This window comes from Cebus imitator, unplaced genomic scaffold (genome assembly GCF_001604975.1).
Source record: "Cebus imitator isolate Cc_AM_T3 unplaced genomic scaffold, Cebus_imitator-1.0 Scaffold394, whole genome shotgun sequence".
Classification (NCBI taxonomy): Eukaryota; Metazoa; Chordata; class Mammalia; order Primates; family Cebidae; genus Cebus; species Cebus imitator.
In genome coordinates this window covers 621,481-646,057 of record NW_016107709.1, presented here as the reverse complement: position 1 = coordinate 646,057, position 24,577 = coordinate 621,481, and the positions used below count along the sequence as shown (strand labels likewise).

Here is a 24,577-nt window from a genome sequence, read left to right as displayed (position 1 = left end):
CTATATTCTGAGTCACTGCGATTCACTCTCTGCTTTGTTGCAGTTTCATCGCAAATCAGAAAAGGTTAGAAATCATCAATGAAGATGACGTTGAAGCTTACGTGGGACTGAGAAATCTGTGAGTACTCGGGACCAGCGCACATTATCCCAGAAATTTTTCCTCTTCTCTACTCTGGCCAGGCAGGCATTCACTGGTTAGTTCTAATGTGCATGAAATGATGTGTTTTCACAGGACAATTGTGGACTCTGGATTAAAATTTGTGGCTCATAAAGCATTTCTGAAAAACAGCAACCTGCAGCACATGTAAGTAGAGATTGATTCTTTTGCTTCCCAGGACCCAATTTGTTCAATATTTCCCCCCTCTGTTTATTTTCCTTCTTTTCCAATGGAAACCTCCCTTTTTAAAGTTAGTATAGCTGTGATAATAGCTTAGAAACATTAGCTCTGATTTTGTTTGATTTTTGAATAGCTTCAGAGGGGTACTTAGAACAGGCTGTTTATTCCCTTTCATGAATTTCTGGGCCAGTTCCATCTTGGACAGAGCAATAGGGCTAGCAGCAAGGAGCCTGATGTGAAAACTGTGTCCTTGCACAGAGTTCTTGGTTTTCTTCCTTGGAATCATGACATGCTCCCTGGAAGACATCAAACTAATGGAATTGAAAGAAGCTGACTTGGCCTTGGCCTTTGTAGGGAAATAAAAATTACTGGTGCTTCCCCCCACTAAAGAGGATTCTCTTTTGAACCTTCATTTTCCCAAAGTCGTCTGTCATGGATTGATAAAGGTGGAGAAAAATCAATCATGGGACATGCCAAAGGTACAGAAAATTATTAATAATGGGAAATGTTTCCCCAAAGTCTTATTGATTTTGTCCACTGAAGTCAAATGGAAATATGGAAAATGGGAACTGTTAGCTTGTTTGTTGCTAAATTCTCTAGATGATGGCATTTAAGTCTATAAGGTGCGGCTTTCCCGAGAGTTGTCTTCATTAAACTAAAGATTGCCTAAGTGCAGAATATTTGTATATCACTGAGCTCAGATTTGTACTCCCATACAGAGTTTTTAGTGGAGCTTCTGCCAGAAGGTTGTTGCCTGCATTCATTGATTCTATTTTGCTGTGCCAAATTCTCTTTAAAATGATACCTTACACGTCATAGTCTACCTGTGGGAGCCTCACCTGGATTATTTCACATGATCTTCTTCTGACAATTGGTAGGGAAGATCTTTTTTATTCACATTTCATAGTTAAAATAAGAGTGAGGAAGTTCTAGGACTTGTTCAGATTCATAGGTTGTAAGTGGCAGAGTTATGTCTCCATGGCCAACCCTTCTCCATGTTCTTACAATAAGAGTACAGGAAATAAAACTGTGTCATCTATATAATTAGAGAATCAGATTTTCTTTTCTTTTTTTTTTTTTTGAGAAGAACAATTTCTTAACTGATTTCCATGCCAGTTATAAAGGAAACCATTCTCGGCCAGCGCAGTGGCTCACACCTGTAATCCCAGCACTTTGGGAGGCCAAGGCAGGTGGATCATGAGGTCAGGAGTTCAAGACCAGCCTGACCAACATGGAGAAACCCCATATCTACTAAAAATACAAAATCAGCCAGGCATGGTGGCACACGCCTGTAATCCCAGCTACTTGGGAGGCTGAGGCCGGAGAATCGCTTGAAGCTAAGAGGTTGCAGTGAGCCAAGATTGTGCCATTGCACTCCAGCCTGGGCAACAAGAATAAAAATTCATCTCAAAAAAAAAAAAGAAAGAAACTATTCTCTTAGAAGCGGATTGCCTGGACACTCTATTGAAATTTGTTGATATTATGGAAAATAAGAATTTCATAAAGCCAATATCACAGCTTCATATTTTATAGGTGGCATTAATGATGAAGTCACTTTAAAAATAAAGTCTGTAAATTAAGACATAAAACATTCTGAAAAAATGTGATAAAACTCCAGGGAACTTTATTAACACATTTCAATTAAATGCTTTTTGGAATCATCTCTGCAGTCTGCACAAATCTTTGCCTGCACAAATGTGATGGCTGCGTAGGCCTTGATAGCATAAACGAGAGAAGTTGGATAGAAGAAAAAGGCAAAATGCTCTAATGCAGTCACTTAGATGTAATTAATGACCTCAGTGGTTAAGTTCTGGTATTTTCATTACAGTTGACCTTAGACCCAAGTTACTCAACAACTGCATTTTACTGGCTCTTTTATCACATCACTGCTCCTAATGTTGTGATTCGGACAGTGGGCTCTAACTAATTATAGTTTTATTAATAGACTTACTTATTACTTCACTTTACTTTGTTGCATGCTGTTTCTGTGACTATGAAAGCCACCTTGTATATTTTTTTATGTTGATATATGACAAGATAATTTTAGTGGTATTCCTTGTGCAGTACACAGCTTATATAAAGCCAAATATCTATCCCTATAAGAGAAGAATTATTTAAAAATGAGAAGCTAAAGGGACATACATATCTTACACAGTTTTCTTAAGAAACAATAGTTGAGATATTGATCATTGATCAAATTACAAAAAAGCTACTGATATTTGTAGCCTTTAGTGTATAGTAAGACAGGGAGAAATAGGCAAGTATCAGGCAATTATGAAGAGGTCATCAGATGGCAGTAAGCTTTGTATATTCACATGACAAAATAGGCTCCTAATCAGCAAAATGTGAAATTAAATTAAGTAGTTTGCTTTTGAGAACAGTAGGGAGGAAGGAAGGAATTAAGTCAGGTGTCTGCCTTTCCAGATCTTAGACCTAATCTCTGCTTATGATGGAGGACTCTGGGGACCAGCTTGGTTGGTGGTCCCCTGATTTTCCACATGCAAATTGCACTCTTATCTCAAATATCAACACAGTGGTGTGCAAGGGAACTGATAACAAAATATGCATTAAAAGCTGTTTCTCTCTATCCCTTGGATATACTGATGATCTTTCTGAGTTTCCCCAGCAATATAAAAATGCATGCAAGATCAGTCTATTTCACTAATAGGAAAATTCAAATGGGATCCTCTCTCTCACTTTCACCATGTCTCCCCCTACCCTGTTCATATTAGTATCAGGTGGGGACTGCTCAGAGCCCCAGAGACTAGTCACTGAGTTATTTCTTGATGCCTTTAATTCCTGCCCAGCCCCTAAGAGCCCAGGGACTGTGAGAAAAGCTGGTATTTGTGTTTTCCAGGGACTTTGCAGAGGTGCTAATTAGCTCCCTTGCAAAGCTCTATAATCAAACAATAAGAGGATTGTTGATTTTTTCCCCCCTCCCGTCTTCCTCCTTTTTGGCTTTTGGCCCTAATGATAAGTATGGCTCATAAGACTCATCTTGTTCTTTGGCCCATAACCCCGCTCTTTGCAGTGCTGCTGGCAGCCCCACAGAGGCAGCAGCTCCCCGGGGCAGCATTTTACCAGCAGAGAGGGAGAACCTTCACCCTAAGCTTCCTCTTTCTTCGCTGCCTCTCTCCACCTTTTTCCTGAGGAGGAAAGCAGGTTTTTGGTTTTTAGTTTCTTTGTTTTAGAAAGATTGGGACTTCTGATGAAAACATTTGCGCCTTAGGGACTGCGGTAAAGATAGGTAGACTGACTTTTCAATCCATTGTACACCAATGAAACCTGTTTTTTTTTTTTTTTTTTTAAAGGAGTCTCACTATTGTTGCCCGGATTGGAGTGCAATGGGGCTGTCTTGGCTCACTGCAACCTCCGTCTCCTGGGTTCCAGCAATTCTCCTGCTTCAGCCTCCCAAGTAGCTGAGATTACAGGTTACAACTGCCACTATGGCTGGCTAATTTTTGTATTTTTAGTAGAGACAGGGTTTCATCATGTTGGCCAGGTTGGTCTTGAACTCCTGACCTCAGGTGATTCACCAGCCTCGGCCTCCCAAAATGCTGGGATTATAGGCATGAGCCACCGCACCCGGCCGAAACCCATTCTTTATTTATGTTCCAAAAGAAGAGGCTTATGTGGGCACATTTTACAGCTTCCTGGTGGATTATTTTTTTCACGTGGGTAGCAGTTTATACTCAGTGTGAAGAGAGAAGATGTACACGTAGAAAGAAGGAGGGTATCCTTGTGTAGGTAGGGGTTTGGATGAGTGGAGATCTCAGTATGGAATTAAGCTGGGAGTGGACACACACATTCTTGAATGATGAGACACCAGAGTGGTAGGTTCTTTCTTTATCAACTGACTAGCCTTAGTTCATGCTTTAGCTCCTGGGTTGTAACCCCAGGACTGTGTGACTGATCAGACACACAAGGATAATTCAGTGATGACTTTCTTGGGCTGACAGCAAAGAGTAGCTTCAGGTAAGGGGCTGGGATCACTGTCATCCTCAGGTCTCATGTTTTATCCAACTCTCAGTCCAACACTTGCTTTCTTGGGCAGGAAACACATGCTGAAAGGCTCATTGGCTTCCTCCGGTTTGTAGAGGTCTTGGTTGTTTTTACAAAAGTTGATGTTTATTTTACATTCATTTTATTTATTAAACACATCTTGAGGCCCAAGCATTGGACACTCTTTAAATAAATTTAAACAGTAAACAAATTTGCACAGTGAGTCAGCTGCCAGGATTATGATTCTGAATTTCCCACTCCAAAATCTCATGGCACTAATCATTGGAAACTCCTTTATTGAGTCAAATTACATGTTTGGAACATGTCAGTAAATTATTATTTTTTTAATCACAAATGTATCTTTTCATTGTCTGGTTGGTCCAAATCTGAAGATGGTATGTTACTAGATTAGTTCAAGATGAAATCTGACATATTCCTTGTTATATAATTTTTTTTTGTTCTCATGATGGAGGCATTCAGTTATCTAGATCATACATAAGCAATCTCAGTAGAGTTTTTTCATCAATAAAATATGTCTTTCCTATAAAGACATATTGGATTCGGTTAATATTCAGAGTTTTGTGTGCCACATAATTTCAAAATACCCATGATGCTCTTTAGTTTTAAGGCATCTTTTTTCCCTACTAGGTTTATAGTTTTAAATTTTAATTAATCTTACATATCCTCCTATTAATTGTTCGAAAGATCAGGATTTCTATGAGGTATATAAATTGGCTGTGAATCAATATATGAAAAATAAGCATTTGGGTGAAAAAGACATTAAAACACACACAATATAAAAAATATGTTACCTTTCTCTGCAAATAAAAAAATGTAGACAAGGCTAGAGGAAAAACTCAGCTATTACACTAAGTCAAAGAGAGAGATATTTAGATATAAGTAAGGCATGTATAATGATCAAATAAAATTATATTTTGAAAACAAAATCTGTTTGAATACCGTGTTCCTAAAATGTAAAATTTTAAATTCATGTTCAATGTTTTTGATTCCTTTCAGCAATTTTACGCGAAATAAACTGACGAGTTTGTCTAGGAAACACTTCCGTCACCTTGACTTGTCTGAACTGTAAGTAATGATTTTCTGTGGCATTTGGGGAAAAGTTTTCAAAGGAAGGGGCAATTAAGTATTTTTCTTTTAATGAGTGATGTTGCAGATCTATTTTTATATCAAATTCTCAAAAAAATCTTTTGAGTTTTAGTCTCTCAGTCATTTATTCCCTTGTGGCTTATTATTTTTCATTTTAAAAATTCAGCAATTAAAAAAATGGAAATCTCAATAGTAACATACCATTTCTGATTTGTTTAAATGCTGTTTTTACATAAATAATTTCTGGTAGAGGGCAAAAAGACAAAAAGAAGGGGGCTTTGTGTGAAAACGACTATATATTTTGTATCTCACAGCATCTGTTTGGTTCCTGTTGGATCTAGACCCTAAAGTCAAGCAAACCCATTCAAGGAGGAAATAAAAATGGGCAAAAACCCCTTTTCTTTTGTCCATCTTAACGACAGGGAACACTGTGGGAGACGTAATTCTTCTTTCTCCCCACCCATCTTTGTGAGATTTTCTTCCAGGTCTGTTATTGCATTCAGTATTTATTTTTAAGTCCCATTTTCTTCTGTTGTGAAATGATAGAAAACGTATTGAAAGGTGTTGATGACTAACAGCCAGCATTTCCAAGTAAGCTCAATTTCTTGAATTGTCCCTATGAAACAAATATGAACTGTTGCCATTCTTGTGGTAAGGCACCTCAGAGCATCCTAATGCAGAGGCTTTGTGGGGCAGATGTGGGCTCAGGACAAGGCCATTGAAGATTAGCCAATGGCATTTGCTTAAACTCAATGTTACCTGCATTGTGGAGACTTTTTTTTTTTTTTTTTTAAATGAAGATCTATCCCTATTCACAAGGAAATTGTGCAGATTGGAATATGTCACTGCTGGAGAGACAAGAAATTAATAGGTGCAATGGGTGTTACATTGTGAAAACCTTGGCAATTGGCAATATTTGGAATAAAGTGAATTCAGGGCATTGAAACACTAATGCTTCAACACAGGAATAGGCATGATAAACTAAAGGAAGATATATGAGATAGGATAAAGTACTTGGTGTAAAAATTTTGAGCAAAATTGCAGAAAATTTTCTTGCTGGATTAAAAATTAGAGTTTTAATTTTAAATTTATGTCTCAATGTTCTCCTTGAAGCACAGTTAATCAGTTCATTGCATACCTCTTACAAATCAAAATGATATGGCACAGGGCCATGGGGATAAAGGGAGAAAAGTTTCTATGTTCATGGATTCTGTTATCCAGCAGGAGAGGTAGAAACCTAAAGATATAAGTGTAATGTGCTGTCATAATCATCGAGCTTGCACAGTAAGCTGCAGAAAGAAGCCAGCTGTGCACCAGTGTTGTGTTGTCAGATGAACACTGCTGTATTCATAAGTGAAACATTCCTTTGCTTCTTTATCCCTTCTGCTGAGTTAATGATATCCTCTTTTAGAAAGACTTTTTAGTTTTGCATGTACTTGGAGCTCCAGGAAGCATTTTGGATTCATGGGGTTTAAACTGGTGATGGGTCTTTTCTGCATTCTATTCCATATCTTATAACGTCAAATCCCATGTTGGTGTTGGAGGGATACTTGGAGGTGATCAAGCAGACACAAATTAAATGAGTCTATTATGACCACATTTTCCCATAAGAAACTCCTGGAAAAGTCTCCAGGGATCCCTGAGATTCTTAGAACCCAACCAGAAAACCACAGGAGTAAATGATGTTGCAAAGCCCAGGTCCTGTCCTCACAGAAATCTTAAGTATTGTGGTTAATGCCAGGCAGAGTCTATGTAAGGATTTTAAATGGCCTCATTTAAAGCCTCATTACCATAAATGGAATTCATCTTAAATAGGCCACTGAGTATTATAAATAAGCATTTAAAGATTTTTTTTTCCTTGTGGTTTTTGTTTTCCTCTTGACTACTTCCTCTTTCAGCCATTGCAGGCCACAGGAGTCCAGGCAGCATGGCTGAGGTCTGAATGATGGTGGCTTTCCTCCCACAGTGGTCTAACACAGCTCAATATGCAGTTCAGTTGCCTTGCCCTCAGAATAGCTTGCTCTCTCTCTCTCTCTCTCTCTCTGTGTGTGTGTGTGTGTGTGTGTGTGTGTGTCTGTGTGTGAAGGAGGTCTACAGCTTCTTTCCAGGTTCTCTCTCTCACCTTCACTCCCACTATCTTGAATCAATGAAACTGACTGTGATTGCATAATGCAGAAAGCTAGGGGTGTCAGCCTTCTGACAGTCACACTTTAGTCTTAGCTTTGTACTTACAGTCTCATTTTAAATTGAGATGAAATTGTTCTGCCCCCTGCTGAAGTTTGAGCTTAGTAAGTGATAACACTTGTGCCTTTAGCCTGGTCAGAAATAAGTATGTTAGCATTCCTGAAAATGTATTGTTGGCATCTTCTTAATAATTCTATAATAATCATGATAAATTTGTCATGGCACCTTATTTTCCCCATGTAATAAGACATTCTTTTCTATCCTATATTTTGGCTATTTCTGTCCCTATCTTGTTTCCCTTGTTATTCCGTAAGGTCTTCTATCATTCTCCAGTGCTGTCTGCCCATAGCAGAAGCTCAGTACGTATCAGACAAATGAAGAAATAATAAGTGCTGTCATGCTATGAAAGTAGTCTGACTTCCAAGCATTGCTGGCTAAAGAGAATTCATAATGTTGTAGTATTTTATAAGCACTAGTGTAGCTAAAATGGAAAAAGGAACTTGATCTGTTGTCATTTTTGTTCCCTGTAGGATCCTGGTGGGCAATCCATTTACATGCTCCTGTGACATTATGTGGATCAAGACTCTCCAAGAGGCTAAATCCAGTCCAGACACTGAGGATTTGTACTGCCTGAATGAAAGCAGCAAGAATATTCCCCTGGCAAACCTGCAGATACCCAATTGTGGTAATTTATTTTTAAATCAATGTGTTCTAGTTGCTATTAATTATTCTCATTGCCTTGGTGTGGTAGTCTGGGAAAATTATCATTACCTGGATTTTATATAGTAGTCTGTTGATGTCTCCAGTGAATCAGACAACCTTTATGTGCAGGGTGCGAAATCAGCTGGGAGCAACTTTGCTGAATATTCTTTGCAAGTAGAACATTAATTCAGAGTGGATGGCTATAAAGTACACAGAGAAAAAGTACACTACTCATTCTTTTTGTTTGTTCATTGCGTATTTGTTCATGTCTGTTCATCCATCCACTCATCCACCCATCTGTCCGTGTGAAAGCTATCTGCTAAAAGTATGACACTTCTCTGGCCACAAATACCCTTGGTTGGTACCCAGGCCAAGGGTCTCAGGATGATGAAAGTGTCCTGGCAGTACAAGCAAATGCAATTCAATCCAGCACATTCCCTTAAACTTGTCTTACTGCCAGATGTCTCTGTCTCTTGATGGGGTGCCCCAAGTCTGCCATGCCATGTGCTTCTCCCCATGTCTGGATTTAAGATCTCCTACTTTGCCATCATCCCCTACTCCTCTCCCCAGCGTTTTCATCTCCAACATTTAAAAGGGCACTGAATGGCAAAATCAGAGCTCATGTGAGTTCTGGTGAGTTATAAGGAAGGAATACCAAAGTGTTCGGCTTAGGATTTTACTAGTCTTCAGTGATGTACCACTATAATACCCACACACGCATGTTACTTCCCCATTGACATTCGAATCTGTTAGTCAACCAGTTAACAAGTTCACAAACAATTATGTTTGATCTTCTGGCCTAGTGGCTGGTGACACAGTGGAAAGTCATGTAGCACGTGGTTCTTGTGCACAAGGAATCTGTGTATTACCCACAAACAGCGGATTGTTTTTGGAAGACCCTCTTATTTGAGGTCTATTTGTTATTTAAGAAAAACGGAGCGGCTGCACATGCTTTGTAGGAATGTGATAAAAATAAAGATATGTGTCTGTTTCTTACCCTGAACAACCTTAGAAGACAGCCCTGACCCTTCCCACAGATCTTTCTGTCACAAATAGAACCCTTTGGTATCATAACAGGGAAATAAGGCTTTGTTCTCTTGCCAACCTCTGTCAGTTTTCTTTGCTAGCTAACACTTAAAAAATAAAAAACTTTTAATATGTGTCTTTTCCTGATTGATAAGAGGGTAACTGCTCTCTATTCTGGTACAAATTTGTACCGCTGAGAGAAATTGCCTAGAGGGACAAGAAATTCAATGTTGAGTCACCTGGCCTTTTGGCCAGCTCCCAAATCCCCATGGCTGTTGTGGCCACATTGGTTCAGCAGCCACTGAGAGGAAAAGAGAGAAAGCATCTGACTCCTGCTCTGATTTCACAAACTGCCTCTTAACGGACGTCTGCTTTGCCCTTGCCCGAAACCAATTCCCCTTTTTCCATTTTAATTTTTGGTTTTGTTTCCGTGGCAGCATTCCGGGAATGCACCCCGCCTTACATGTTATTGCTCAGCCATTGTGCTTGGGATGGAGGACACATAAGGAGTGAACTGGTCCTCATTTTTCCTAATCCATTTGTTAGTTTTCAATCATTTTTTCCTTCTGTTTTCTACAAATTAGTCAGTGAATTGTGTGTCTAAGAGTGAGTTTTTGAATCTGCTGTGACGAGGGCATGGACTCAATTGATCGATTAGGATTGAATGGTTATATTTATGGTAACGTTCACAATTCATTTCAAAGTTAAGGATGCTTTTCAAAAAAAGCAACATTATGGAAGGTGAATTGACAGACTTATTTTTCCTATCATTTTTCTGTTCTTAACTGTTTTGTTCGTTCCCTCTTAATTTTTATTCTCTTTCAAGTGTTTTATTTTTATTGATATGTTTTTTTGCAAAAGTAATTTCCTACATTACACATGTAAAGTTAGTATTTTTCTTGTTCCTAACCATTTCAGGTCAGTAGTCATAGATCTATCATGTTCTTTTCAACCATTGCATGGTATTCATGGTACAATGTGTCTTAATTAGTTAAATGTTCCATATTGATAGGCATTTTGCTTATTTTCAATTTTTTTATTACTACAAAAATATTTCAGCAAGCATCCTTATTCATGCATTTTAAACATATGTACAAGTGCACAGGTGTCCCTAGAATACATAGAAGGAAGCAGAATTTTTGGTTTATATGGTTTGCACATTAAAAAATGGCTGTATCTGTTTATACCCACCCTAACAAGGTATACCTTGAAATTAGCAAACATTTTAGTGTTTATCTTTCTAAAAAATGCTATGTCATGGCTTTTGAGTTTGCATTTTCCTGATTATTATTGAGTATCTCATGTGTTTATTGGACTGTGTTTACGCTTCAGTGAATTACTTGTTTATATGCTTTGTCTATTCTTCTGTAGGGTTTTTCCTTTTCTTTACTTTCATTGCTCTTTGTTTTTTCTTAATTGTTTGAAAGTGATAAATAGTCCCTTTTTAAAAAAATGTATAAAGGCAAAATATTTTCTGCACAGATTTAAATATATATTTTCTGCTTAGAGATATACTCACCAATAAGGCAGAAAATATTTTTTCTTCCCTTTACTTCCCCTCCCAGCTCTCAGTTTGTTGTCATCTGGAATTTTATTTTTATATGGTTACTTGACTTTTTTGAAGATGCCCTATTTCTCTGCATATTATAGACTTTTGTTTCCTACTGTGTTCTCACAGTGTGATTTTTCTTTTAGCTGGAGTATATCTTCTAATACTTCTTTCATAGAAATTAAAAAAATAAAATCAAGTTCTTGAGTGGTGAGAAATTGGCCTGTATATTTTATTCTCAGTGGAATTTGCTGAGCAAAAAATTATAGACTCGAAAACTCAGAACTTTGCAGACCTTGCACCATATTCTATTTGTATTCAGTGTTACTGATGAGAAGCCTGAGGCTAGTCTAATGCTTGCTATTGCCAGATAACCTGTACTTTTTTTTTTCCTCTTTAGAAGTTTTTAGGATTTACTCCTTATCCATGTTATTCTTAAATTTCACCACAATGTAACTAGATGCAGGGTTGAATTTTTTTGTTGTTGTTTAATTCTGCTTGGTGTGTGGGATACCCTTTCAATGTGAGGGTTCGTGTCTTCAGTTCTGGAAAAATTTTCTTATTGATTTGCCCTACGTATTCTTTCAATGTATTCTTTCATTCAAGATTAGACATTGGAAAGATATTTACACTTTTGGCTCTGCCCACACTGGTCACCCTTTCCTTAGTCATTTCCATCTGCTTGTCCTTGTGTGCTGCATTATAGGAGAATTGGTTTACTCACTACTTAGCTCTTCAGCTATTTCTCCAGCTGCTGATGTTTTGTTTCCTTTCAATCACTGATTATCAATTTCCATAATCTCTTGTGAGTCATTTTTTGTGACTGAAATGCCCTTTTCCATACTGGGGTTTGCCATATCTCCATGGAGTCCTGCAATCCTACCTCTACTTTTGGGTCCTTTGAGAGCCTCACTGTTTTGTGAAGGCTATGTGTCCATGTGGAACTGTGCTGCTCTTCATTAATCCTCTTCTGCTTTCTCTCATTCAGGTGTTTTTTATAGTTTCTTGTCCATCAATGTTGTGTCTTCTCATTTTCTAACATGGTTCTGGATTTTAAGAAAAATATTGGGTATCACTTCTAGATATCTGGGATGAGAAGGGGAGCTTTGACTTTGGGGCTTAGTCATGTATTAATTTTCTTTTGATAGTTTCTCAGTTTCGGTTCTTTTAGGAGAAGTTAGATATCTAAACAGAAAATGACACTAGAATGTTAGATTTAAAATCTTTTTTGAAATTCTGTGTTGAAGAAACCAGATGATAACATGCCAGTATCTTCAAGATAGATGTCTTGTTTGAAAAAAAAAAATGAATTTATGGTCAGCTGGCTTTTTCTTTTACTTACAGATTTGAAGTTCACCTTATTTCCACACTTTCTTGGGGGTGGGGGGTCAAACTTTTTAGCTAACTGAATCAGTAGAGACCATGGTCTTGTGTGTGTCATCATTGTAACCCAACAATTTGCCGCAACTACTGTGGTCGTTGTATTTAGTTTGCAATTGGTACTATTTTTATTTCAATAAAAAAGAAGAGCTATTGAGATTTTATTTGTTTATAAGATGGGTTTTCTTTAAAATCTTCCCTTGTTAGTATTTAATCATAAAGATATTGTATGGAGAACAAGTTCTCTACATTTTATATGCAAATATGCATATTCCATGGTGCCTACTGTACCCTTTGAACATAACAGACGTTTCATGAACGTTTGCTGAATTATCAAATGCATGAACCATATCATATTAATGGTCATATTGGACCAGGTTTTTAATATAATGGTGTGAATATTTCAGTTAATTAAAAATAACTTAAATACATTATTTTAACCAAATTATTCCATAGTTTAGTTTTTTTAGTTCTTTTTGAAATTTTTTTCCTCATTGCATTTTTGAGAGAATCTCATTTCTTCTTCTTTTTTTTAATATCCTTAAAGATTATTCGAGCATGATAGATGGGACTGGGAAGCTTAACTGCATCATTCTCATTAATAGTGCAGTCAAAATGCCTCACAATATTTTTCTAACAGTCCCCTCCTGCTGTGAATTACTGTAAATTTAGTCATGCTGTAAAACAAGTGGTGGTTCGTTTCTTCACAAGGCCCTTCTAAACCTTAGAAAAACTTTATTAATTGCAAGGCAACAAAACATTTTCAGATTACATTTCCACGTTAATTGGAATAAAGAGATGCTATGAGCAATGGTTCTGAAGACTGAAACAGAATCGTATAAGTGCTGGGAAAGAAAGCTGATTTTGCCAGGCTGTGCCGATTATCATCTCACATAAAAAATCTCCCTGCTACTTCTTATAGCATTTTTAATGAAATTGTTTATCATGTAGTATTTAAAAAAACATTTCTTCTCAATTCCTGGACACTTAGATGATCTTCAGCAGTTAGTCTTGCAGTATAAATCTTTCAGTCACTTCCCCTGGCAGAATGGGATTATTAAGGAGCAGTGGATATAATATGTTAATTTTTAAAAATACTATCATGATTATTTAAATCTTACCTGAGAGCTTCTTCAGCAAGTGTTAATAGCACATGAAATGCTGAAATGCTGTATCTTAAGTAGATGGCAAATACATTTAAGAAAGTCAGTATTCCTCTGGGTCATATCAAAACAATCCCTGCACCTATTTTACTAGTAAGTAGTTACCACACAGAATGATAGTCCCACAGTGAATATAAGGTAGCAATTCACTTGTTGGTTGAAGAACTGTGCCATTACTATGTAAACCATCTTTAATGGTCCCATGGATTGAAATCAGACTTGTCTTTGGTTTCCTTGCTATTTATTAGGACAATTTCCATTTTCTACTTTTCCAAACTTCAAACTTTTAATGTAAATAAAAAGCGATCTGAGAGTGAATATCAGATCACAGGTGCCCAGGAGGAGAGGCCGGATTCCTTGAGATAAATTGAATTTAATGATTTATTTTTAAGATTTACCTTTGGTTTCAACCACAATTTGTAGCATATATGTCTGTGTAGCATATTTGTACATACTCCTTCTTTTGTTTGTGTTGAACCAGGAAAATAGACTGGTAATAATTCCACTTTGTTAACATTCCCAGATTAAAAGGATATGATCTGTGCTCTATGTGGAAGTTAGAGTGATATGAAACATTATTTTCTTAGCTACTTAGTTGGATTACTTTCTTTCTTGAGAACCACATACAAAGACCACTTTAGTGTACTGCTTTGCTTTAATTTTCTCCGAGATCAGGCTTTATCTCCTAAATAAAACAAACCACACAGTGGATCGTTGTTTTTCTTTATCTTCTTAGAATGTCAAATGATGGTTTTTTTTTTTTTTTTATCATCTGTCAACTGCTGTTTAAGTTTTTGTGTTTAGAAGTTATGTAGTAGCTGTCACTGTTGTGACATGGCTCACATGTGCTTAGAAGCACAGTTTCAAATTTGAGGTTGCAAAGTCCTTTTGATAATTTTCTGCCATTTTTGCTACCAGATATAAAGCAGTCACTTCTAAATAGGTTAGGCTCATTTTGGTTTCATCCTTGGTTGTGGAATATATCTGTTTAGGAGGCAAAGAACTTGGAAGATATGGCAAGGAGCTAGAAAGGTAGGGGGAAGGTTATAGAATTTTAGTATTCTGCTGAGAAAGAATTGAGAGATAGGTAAAGTGCTTATTTGTTTTAAGTTATTTATGTGCACACAAATAGAAGCGAGAGGAGAGAAGGCAGAGAACAGACAAAATTATAATTTACTTGAATATTTTTATACATATAGAAAAATGACCCAACATGAAATGAACAGAGCTCAGGACCACTGAAGCAAGCTGAAAACAAACACAAGCCAGACCTACTGGTGATTACTGAAAAATATTAGTAAAACCCAACCTTGGCCCATCTTATTTGTTGCCAAGCTAAGTTAATCCAAAATGACTAGAGATTTATTTTTCCTTAATAGAAAGTGAGGGCCTACACACGTTGAATGAGTGTTTGAAGGACCTAGTCAATTTGGTCAACTCTCAACAAGTATGAACTAATGGGTGGAAGCAAAGACATGGGAGATCCCAGCAAAGGAGGCAGCAATAATGACCTGGTTAAGGCACTGGACAGACAGACATGGGCTAGGGCCAAACCCCCTCACTAGCTATTTAGTCATGATACTTGATAGCCTTAACTTCTTCATCTGGAAATAGAAATATTAATGACACCTACTTTCTAGGATTTTTAGGATGACTGATAAGGTAATAAATGGAAAATATTTAAAATAGAGTGTAGCACATACTAGGTACCCAATATATATTAGCTATTGCAACCATCAATAAGAATAGTTAGATTTAAATGTATTTTACATCTGAATTTAAATATATATATATATCTCTTATATTTTGTCAAATTGCTTGAAATGAAAATAAAGCCACAACAGACATCACAATCAAAGAAAATGTTATGTATTCAAATCTGCTTGGCGAATGTAAGATCAATGGAATTAAAATGGGTTTCTTTATAGTAGGAGTTCTCAGAGCTTTTAATTTGCTAATGTGCATTGTGATCATCCAGAGTTTCTTAGTTTCTTACCGGGCTTTCCTCTTCTTCGTTTTTTTTTTTGTAATCTTGGATTTTTTTTTTTTTTTCTCTAGAACATTTCAAGAAATTAGAGTTCCATAAGAAATGCTTTGGGGAAATTTTGATGTATAGATGTATAGCTCAGGCCCATGTCAGATTTAAGAATAATAGTTGTAAGAACAAAAGCCCATTGAACAATTGCCCAACATTTAGAGTCTAAACCCCTGTCCTTTCAAGTGTGTTCTGTGGAACAGAGAGTTTATTAGAAATGCAAATTATTAGGCCCCAACCCAGACCTATTGCAAAAGAAACTACATCTTTAGCAAGATACCCTGGTGATCCATATGCACAATAGAGTTTGGGAAGCTTTGATGTAAAGAAAGCCAACATTTTCACTGCCTGGTTGAGGATTTTCTGCTGAGGTCTATAGGCCAGGACATCCTTCCTGAAGGAATCCAGATCAAGAGACATTTACACAGAGGTAACTGTCTGCCTGGAAAGCTGGTCCTCTCTGATTTCCAGCGAGATTCCCCAGAGTGAAAAGGGAAGACAGCTAGCTGTAAGGCTTAGAGTCAGGATCCCTTTAAAGTAGAGTTAGCAGCTCTTGGAATCATTGCTGGGCTTTGCTGTGTACTTGTGCCGATTTCAAATCTTATTAAGCCAGGAAGTAGTGCCTGGCAACTGGTTTATCCCGCCTTGGCTATTCATGCTTCCCAATTCATTTTTATTGTGCTAATTAAACCTCAAGTGATATTTCAAGTACAGATTGTTTTTTCCATTATTGAATCTTCGGCCAGCATATTAACGCTGTAGAATTAAACGTGAGTCAGATGCTTACTCATTTGTGGAAGACTTTACGTTTAAAAGATCTAGACTTGGCCAATTTTACTCAGATTCCTTTGGAAACTGCGATGAAAGGATGATACAATTTCTCTATAAATAAAGGAGACTCATGCTTCTACAGAATAGACATGTAATTATTTTTTAAATGAAATAATTTCTTTATCCAGGATACTCAGTGGTATTTATGGTCCATGATGAAATGGATATGTACATCTTGGGAGGTAGTGGTAAGACCCTGAGCTTTGAGTTCAAATTCTAGGTCTGCATATACTTAGACAGTGTTGGATAATGTATTTGACTTTTCCAAAACTCATATACTTCATTAACTAAATGAGGGCAAAATACTTATCTTCAAGTTCAGTTCTAAGAATGAGATAAAACAAGGTACTATGCAAAATACCTGGTTCAGTGAATGCCCAATAAATGTTAATATTAGTGTTACTGTAATTAAATGCTCTTAGAGCTATTGATTATATAAGCTTAACAAAAAACCTACATGAGATTTTATAGGAAAAATTAACATTATAATGTAACGTTTCCTACTGAGAATCTGTTTATTTTAACCTTTCTCTGTAGAGAATTTCCAAACTATTAGATATGTTTATAAAAAGTAGGAAATTCATCCCATAGGTTTGAACTTGAAATGCCAAGGTGGGTGTCTTTAAGCTCCATTGGGGGGGGGTCTGGCTATGGAGGGGATCATATCTTGAGAACAAGCACCATGACAGGCCTTGACTCTGATGGTCACCCTGGAGTCAGCAGATAAATCTATAAATAAAGAAAGTGGGAGAGACAGCCCGGCATGGTGGCTCATGCCTGTAATCCTAGTACGTTGGGAGGCCGAGGCGGGTGTAGTGTCTGAGCTCAGGAGTTCGAAACCAGTCTGGGCAACATGGCAAAACCCTGTTTCTACTAAAAATATAAAAAATTAGTCAGGTGTGGTAGTGTGTGCCTGTAATCCCAGCTACTCAAGAGGCTGAGGAGCAAAAATTGATTGAACCCAAGAAGTGAAGGTTGTAGTGAGCTGAGATTGTGCCACTGCACTCCAGCTTGGGAAATAGAGCAAGACTCTGTCTCAAAAAATAAATAAATAAACAAAAGAAGAAGAAGAAAAGAAAAGAAAAAAGTGGGAGGGAGAGTCACAAAGCACGAACACTTGTAAGCTAAAAAAGCAGATGGATGAATGGTAACTTACTTAAAGGCTGAGAATACTGGTTGCCAAGTTGACAATGGAGGAAGCCAAGGGAAAACTGGTTTATAGGGCAGAACTACTACAATGCTTAAGGCATGAGAATACAAGTAATGCCAAATAGTCTACTGGTTGCAAGTGTGCTAAGCCCAGGTGACTGAATCTCTTCCACCTCAGCAGAAGATTGGAGGCTTAATTCTCTAAAGTAGATAAAACATGGGTTCTGAGAAATTCCGTGGGAACCATAGAGAATATGATGGATTTACATATGGAATATTAATATTTCCAGACCTCTTTCTCCTCCAAGCAGGAAGTTGGAAGAGCATTATTTGAATAATTTGACCACTCCTTTCTTCAAAATGATTTCATGATCCTGACATCAGATGGTACCTAGTATATAGGCCAGTAATATTATCCTACAATGAAGCGGACAATTCACAAATATGTGCAATGCTTCTAGAACCCCGTTCTTAAAGATGTATGAACAACCAGACATAACTGAGGAAAGCTTATAATTGAAACACAAACACAAAAGCACCATAGAGAGAAAGAGGAAAAAAAAATACAAGAAACAAAGTTGATATAGAGAAAAAAAAATTCAAGAAATGATTATAAATATCTCAGAGAAATTGTAAGAGATATTGCATCCATGGAACAAGAAGAGGGTGCTATAAGAAAAAAGAACATTCAGGAACAAAAGAAGAGCCTTGGGAATAAAATATATGACAGAGGAATGAACAACCTTAAAAAGGGGGTTTTAAAGGTTAATCTAAAAAAAATCCCTTCGAATAAAGCAAATAAATGAAAAGAAGGAAAATAGGAAAGGATTAGAGAATTAAGTGGGCTACCTAGAAGGCCCAACCTCCAAACAATAGGAGTTCTAAGTGATAAGAAAGCATGTTCATGGTTATACTGGCAACACGTTTTTTTCCTTTTATGGTGGTACATATAGCAGTGTTGCAATGTGTAATTAACACTGTCTTAAATTTGATGAAATATAGTAAGCATTGCATATTAGGTGGTTCTGCTGTTGGTAAGGCTTGCATACTTATAATAATCTTTATGTCTGCATCGAGACAATGTAACTTTACAGCATATGTAGAGTATGTTGAATGTGATGGGGGCCATGGGGAGGGCTGGAATTCTGTGTGAAAGTGAGCCCATGTCTCATCTTCCACAGTGGGAGGTCAGTAGATACTGCTGAAACAGGAAAACCAAGAAGTAGCAATAAAGAATGATACTTAAAGATGAGCAGATCAATACCAAAAGAAGAAGTTAAAAGTGATGAAATGGGTGCCTCTGGGAACAGGAAATAGTGCCACATGGGTAAGGTGGGACTACTGTTTTTCATGCACAGTAGCTTTAATCTTTTTCATAAGTTTTATAGAATTATCAACTCTTCAAACCATGTGGCTAAATAAAACAAAGTATATATGTATTTTAAAAAGTCACCCAGTTATGCAATTGACTGCAAGGAGATTTTTCACTAAGTAAGCCCATTTCTTCTGTCTTGTCTTGACATGCTTCATAATAAATTGAACAGCTTAACTGTCATAGAAGTTGTGAAGAAAACACATTGAGAAAAATAAAACTCATCCAAAGCCACAAAGTATGTGTGGGTTTAGGGTGTACTGCACTCTGTTAATCATTGTTATATATTTCATTGCCGTGTATAACTCTGGCTATTAGGGACCTTTTTTTTTTTTTTTTTTTTTTTTACCCCATGAAAGATGTAACATTGCTCTCTATTGGATGCTTACAAGAAGAAAGAGTATAGAAATGGGTCTCACTAGCTCCTGAAAGCCAGATCTTATTGGGGAGTCTTCTCCTAGTGGTGGAAAAACCATGAGACATAGACTGTACAAATCTTATTCCAGTCTGATTTCACTAATAAAGAAAGATGGCTTTGCCAGTAAGAATACATCATAAGAGAAGGGTTTATGCATAGTAATGTGAAGATGACAGGTCAGATATTGCCAGATGGGTGGGTTAATTGCAATTTAACGGCTGTTGAAAATGAATTGCCTTCTTTGACCTCCAGGTTCTGATCTGAGTTAATGACGTATCATACTCCTGCAGGACATAGCTGTGGGGTGACTATAGTCCCAAGCAGAGTTTCTGACACCAAGAGAGGGATAGGCTCCACTAGCAGGTCCTGACATAATGTTATACCCTTTAGGACATGTCTATGTATAAAAAATGCTATGATCCTTATGCAGTTTAAAGCAGTGTCAACACTCATTTGGCGTGATAATTTCATGAAGTGATAGCAACATCCCTAAAATTACACATAGTTTTGAAATGTAAAAGGATAAAAATGATGCTTTGCTAGACTATTAAAAAATCTTTACAAGGTTCAAAGGATCATCTAATAAATACATTCTCACAGTTTTTCCAATAAAAAGAACTTTTCACTGAAATGAGTCCATATACCTGTTTTCATTATATTCTAAATAAGATGAACAATTTTACCTAACTTTGAGACATTTTAACACTGCAATAGTTTAAGCGTCCTGTCTGAAAAATGCTTTGAAACTACATTTTCTTCAACACAATGACTCTTCCAAAATCTGTGTCTGGTAGTAGGTTAGATTTGTGAGAGTTACTTAATGCAAAAAACAGATTTTTGCAAAAGCAAAATAGATCCATCTCACCCTTTTGTGTTCTTGAGCAATAAAAAAAAATGAGGGGTAGGAGACAGAGGGAAATAAAAGACATAATGTCAGTCCACAGGTACAATCTCTGTTTATGTGCAGAAACTGGATTAGTAACTGTGGAGCAGAAAAAAAGGTGGAAGACAGTTCTATATGCTAGTGTTCTTGAACATAAAAGGTTATTCTGCAATAATACTGTAAGAAATGTGCACAATTTATTTTGAAATCTAATTATGGCTTTTTTGGTTTACGTGGAATCTATGAAGCTGATCAACGTGGCACTTTTTCAGATCAACATAAATCAGTCTCAAAAAGCAATTAAAAATTGATTTTTAAAGCATAAACAGTTTTCAATTTATTGCTATTATTTTGATACTGCATTTAACTATTTGCATACGCCTCTGTTTACTTTTCTTGTTCCACAGGTTTACCATCTGCAAATTTGGCCGCACCTAACCTCACTGTGGAGGAAGGAAAGTCTATCACGTTGTCCTGTAGTGTGGCAGGCGATCCGGTTCCTAATATGTACTGGGATGTTGGTAATCTGGTTTCCAAACATATGGTAAGGCTTGTGTTTGGCTGTGTCTTAATAGAGAGAAAAGAGTGTTTCAGACTGTGAGAATGTATTAAACCTAGTGATGATCATTTGATATTTTATAGGGCTACATATAGAAATTTACAAAGAGTTTTTGATGTACATTTACTTTCTACTTATTCTTAATTAACAAAGACTAATGCAGGCTTGCATTTTAGTTATGCATACCTAATAGAGTGAGGAGTCTTCATATCCCTCGTGAGCTCTGTGTATTATCCTGAGAAAAGCGGGTGACTTTCCCTATGGTCTTCTCCTTTAGGGGGAATTCAGGGATCAAGTCAACCTCATACACTTAGCAAGTGAGATCTAAAGAAATAGAATAACTTCTGATTTACTTGTTTGCCTGAGCCCAGTTCAGGCAGAGAAGCTTTTCTAATGTTATATATATATTTTATATATATATATATATATATATATATTATACATACATATATATATATATATATTTTTTTTTCCCTCTAATTAGGGAAAGAAACCCCAAATCCTGTCACTTTGGGAATCAATTCTAATCAAGGTTATTTTTTTTTTTTCTGTTAATTCATTTGTAGAATGAAACAAGCCACACACAGGGCTCCTTAAGGATAACTAACATTTCATCCGATGACAGTGGGAAGCAAATCTCTTGTGTGGCAGAAAATCTTGTAGGAGAAGATCAAGATTCTGTCAACCTCACTGTGCATTGTACGTAATCAGACTGGCATGTGTTTTTAATAGCAAATGATCATGGACACACCTACGTTTGTTGCTGGAGCACTCTGGGTGCTGCTTAAATTTGTTAAAAAAGTATATGCAGTGTTTTGTGCATACTTAATTAAGAAACATTATAAGCCTCTTTTACTTGTTCAATTTCTGCTTTACAACTCTTGCTCATCCATTATCTTTCTTTTAAGCTTCTTTCTCGATTTTGAGCTTGTGGTTTTGTGCCTTCCTCTGTCTTTTTTCTGATAGAATATTTTTTGGGCTGGTTGCTCCCTCTTGTTAATGTTTTAGCTTAAATTTTCATAAAGCAGTTTCTAAAATTTTCTTCCTCTATAAAAGCAACATAATGCTTTAAAATTATGATTCCTAAAGTATTTGCTGGCTGTTCACAAATGTCTAATCGTACTGTTGATAAAATAAAACCTCATTCATTTGACATCAAGTTTCTGTGAAAAGGTAGGATTAGTCCTACTTAAATTATTGAAAATTATTATCACCTGTAGAAAACTTTTAATATTATTGTTTTAAATTTCTGTATACATTGAATCTAAGTTAAAAGATATCCATCTTCTTAAACATAAGTGCATTGTTCTTCAGTATTATAACTAATACAATATATATTTTGAAATTCCAAATTGTGGCTTTTAGCATGACGATGTATATTCAGTAAAAACTATATAGATACTTCATGTCATTGTAGATTCTGACCTGGCATATTATAAATTAATGAGGTTTTACTTCATTTGGATTGGAACTCGGATGAGAAAAAAATGAGCGTGCATGTGTGTGTGTGTATGAGTTACACACGTGTAGAACCCCTGGCCATAGCTGGTGCTGATATGCTGGTTAACACTCACTCATAGCACACATTCAGTGTGTGATTGCTGGAGTGAACAATTGAAATCATCAGCTATAATGCTTTATCACTGTTAGTACCACCACTATGCCCAGTGGGGACTAAACTCATAATTTCTCATCATTTTGACCCACTCAGAGGCCTGAAGTCAATGTTATTCCAAATGTTTGCAACCATTTCCAACTATATGTCCTTAAATCAGCACCTAACCCAAAATTCATTTGAGCATGTTGGAAGGAGTGAGTGGGCCCTGGGTGTGGGGATCTGGGCTGGAGGGAGGAAGGTAAGTGTGGCCTCTGCCCCACTGTGGTCCTTGTGGTGGTTGGTTTATAACACAGGTCTATGAGTGTGTGTATCTACACATGTATGGACCTTATTTTGTGTTATGTATATATAGGGTTCCCCCAAATTATATTTAAATTGAATTTTTATAGATGAAATCACATATTAAAAGCTTTCGTTTTCCAAAGACCATTTTAAGGAGGCCTGTGAGAGATATTTGGTAAAGCAAACAATTAAACTTTGCCAATTTACGTTTAGTAATATCACATTTCTTACAGTGAGGGACACTGTCACAACATAACACGTGCAGAGTTCAGCTGTACACTTGCTCAATTGAGAGGAATGTCACTGGTAACTGGAAATCTTTCTGTAAATTATGAAAGTGAATTGGGCTCTTTTGTCAGCTTTACTTATTCCTAGGTAGTATTGTGGGAGGATTTACCTGGATACAAGTAAGAGGGTAATATCAGATTACCTGTTTTCTATCAAAAATATCCAAACTTGAGTTTTTCCCTCAGTTTTAGGTTAATACCTGTATGGTCACTAGGCTCTGAAAAATTGACTTTATCTGTCAAAGTTTAGACAAACAGCAGAAGCAATACATGCTAAAGAATATTAACAACTAGGTGGGTGCAGGGGCTCATGCCTGTAATCCCAGCACTTTGGGAGGCTGAGATCGGTTTATGACTTGAGATCAGTTCAAGACCAGCCTAGGCAACATGGTGAAACCCCATCTCTACTAAAAATACTAAAATTGGTCGGGCATGATGGCAGGCGCCTATAATCCCAGCTACTCAGAAGGCTGGGGCACGAGAATCATTTGAACCTGGGAGGCGGAGGTTGCAGTGAGCCGAGATCGTGCCACTGCACTTCAGCCTGGGTGATAGAGTGAGTCTAAAGAAATGAAAACAGACAAACAAGAAACAGTAACAACCAAGATAACCATTGCAGAGACCCCACTCAGAGTGTTTGTCTGTTCCCTGGCTACGATGTCCTAGATTTTTTCTCCTCTTGTTTGATGAACACATGCAGTCAGGAAGCAGTGCATGAGAGGGAAGGGCCATTGGATTAAACATTAGGAGACAAGATTCTTGTTCCAGATCTGCCTTGCTCAGTAACCTTGATGAGGTCACTTAAACTCATTGCACTTTGGTTTCTTCATCTGAAAAAATGATGCTATTAGATCTCAAAGGTCTTTTCCAGTCCTTGATTTTGTAATTACCAATGTCAGACTACATTAAAATAAACAGATGAAGGATTTTAAATACCTTCACTCAGGATAAGTACTCTGTTTAAAGAGTGTACTTGATTATGTTTGTTTCCCCAAAGGATAAAGTGCTTTATATTTAAAGGTGAAATAATATCTAGTCTGTCCACGTTTAGATTGGACCCCAAACATTTAAAGGATCAAAACACTAGCATGTAGGATCTTAGCAAAAATGGACAACACTCTAATGAAATGTGATACTTTCAAAGGGTATTTACTATTGACAAGCAGTAAAAAATAATGATTTATTATACTTACAATAATTAATCAGTAGCAGCACATTTATTACATTGATCAGTTTGATCTGTTTTTGAAGTTTATGAGATCAGGGCTTCACGTAAATTTTTAAAAGTCGTTTTTGTTATTTGTTTTGTTTAGGAAAGAAGTACTATAAAAATTTATCCATTATTTTAGTATTTTTGGCATTTTTGGTAATGAATCTATTACCAAATAGATTATAATATCTATACAGATATTATAAACCAAAGTCAACTTCAAATGGATTCTTTCCGCTGTCAGAAATCTCTTGGATCTGTTTGGAGCTGGTTTTCAATTATACTGAATAGATTTGAGAAATGACTGTAATGCATGGGGCTTAAGTAGAACAGAGAAAAGAGTCACTCTGAAGCTCTCTGTAGGGAGTTACATCCACCCTGATGATGATGCAAAATGCTGATGGATTCCAGAGTTTCTGGTCATGTGTTTTTCTAAGCCAAACAACGGTTGGGTAAAATTCCCTATCAATGACACAGACATCT

The 24,577-nt window shown here is 36.7% G+C and overlaps 1 protein-coding gene across 12 annotated transcripts in view; it reads left to right on the top strand.

Moving 5' to 3' along the window:
- NTRK2 (neurotrophic receptor tyrosine kinase 2) overlaps positions 1-24,577 on the top strand; it is a 349,352-nt gene that overhangs the window by 33,489 nt on the left and 291,286 nt on the right. For all 12 annotated transcript variants that reach the window (XM_017508532.2, XM_017508527.2, XM_037731361.1 and 9 more), the window contains 6 exons: positions 44-118; positions 233-304; positions 5,357-5,425; positions 8,161-8,315; positions 20,546-20,682; positions 21,264-21,396. In XM_017508532.2, coding sequence (XP_017364021.1) covers positions 44-118; positions 233-304; positions 5,357-5,425; positions 8,161-8,315; positions 20,546-20,682; positions 21,264-21,396 — 641 coding nt within the window. The remainder of the gene's footprint in view (positions 1-43; positions 119-232; positions 305-5,356; positions 5,426-8,160; positions 8,316-20,545; positions 20,683-21,263; positions 21,397-24,577) is intronic.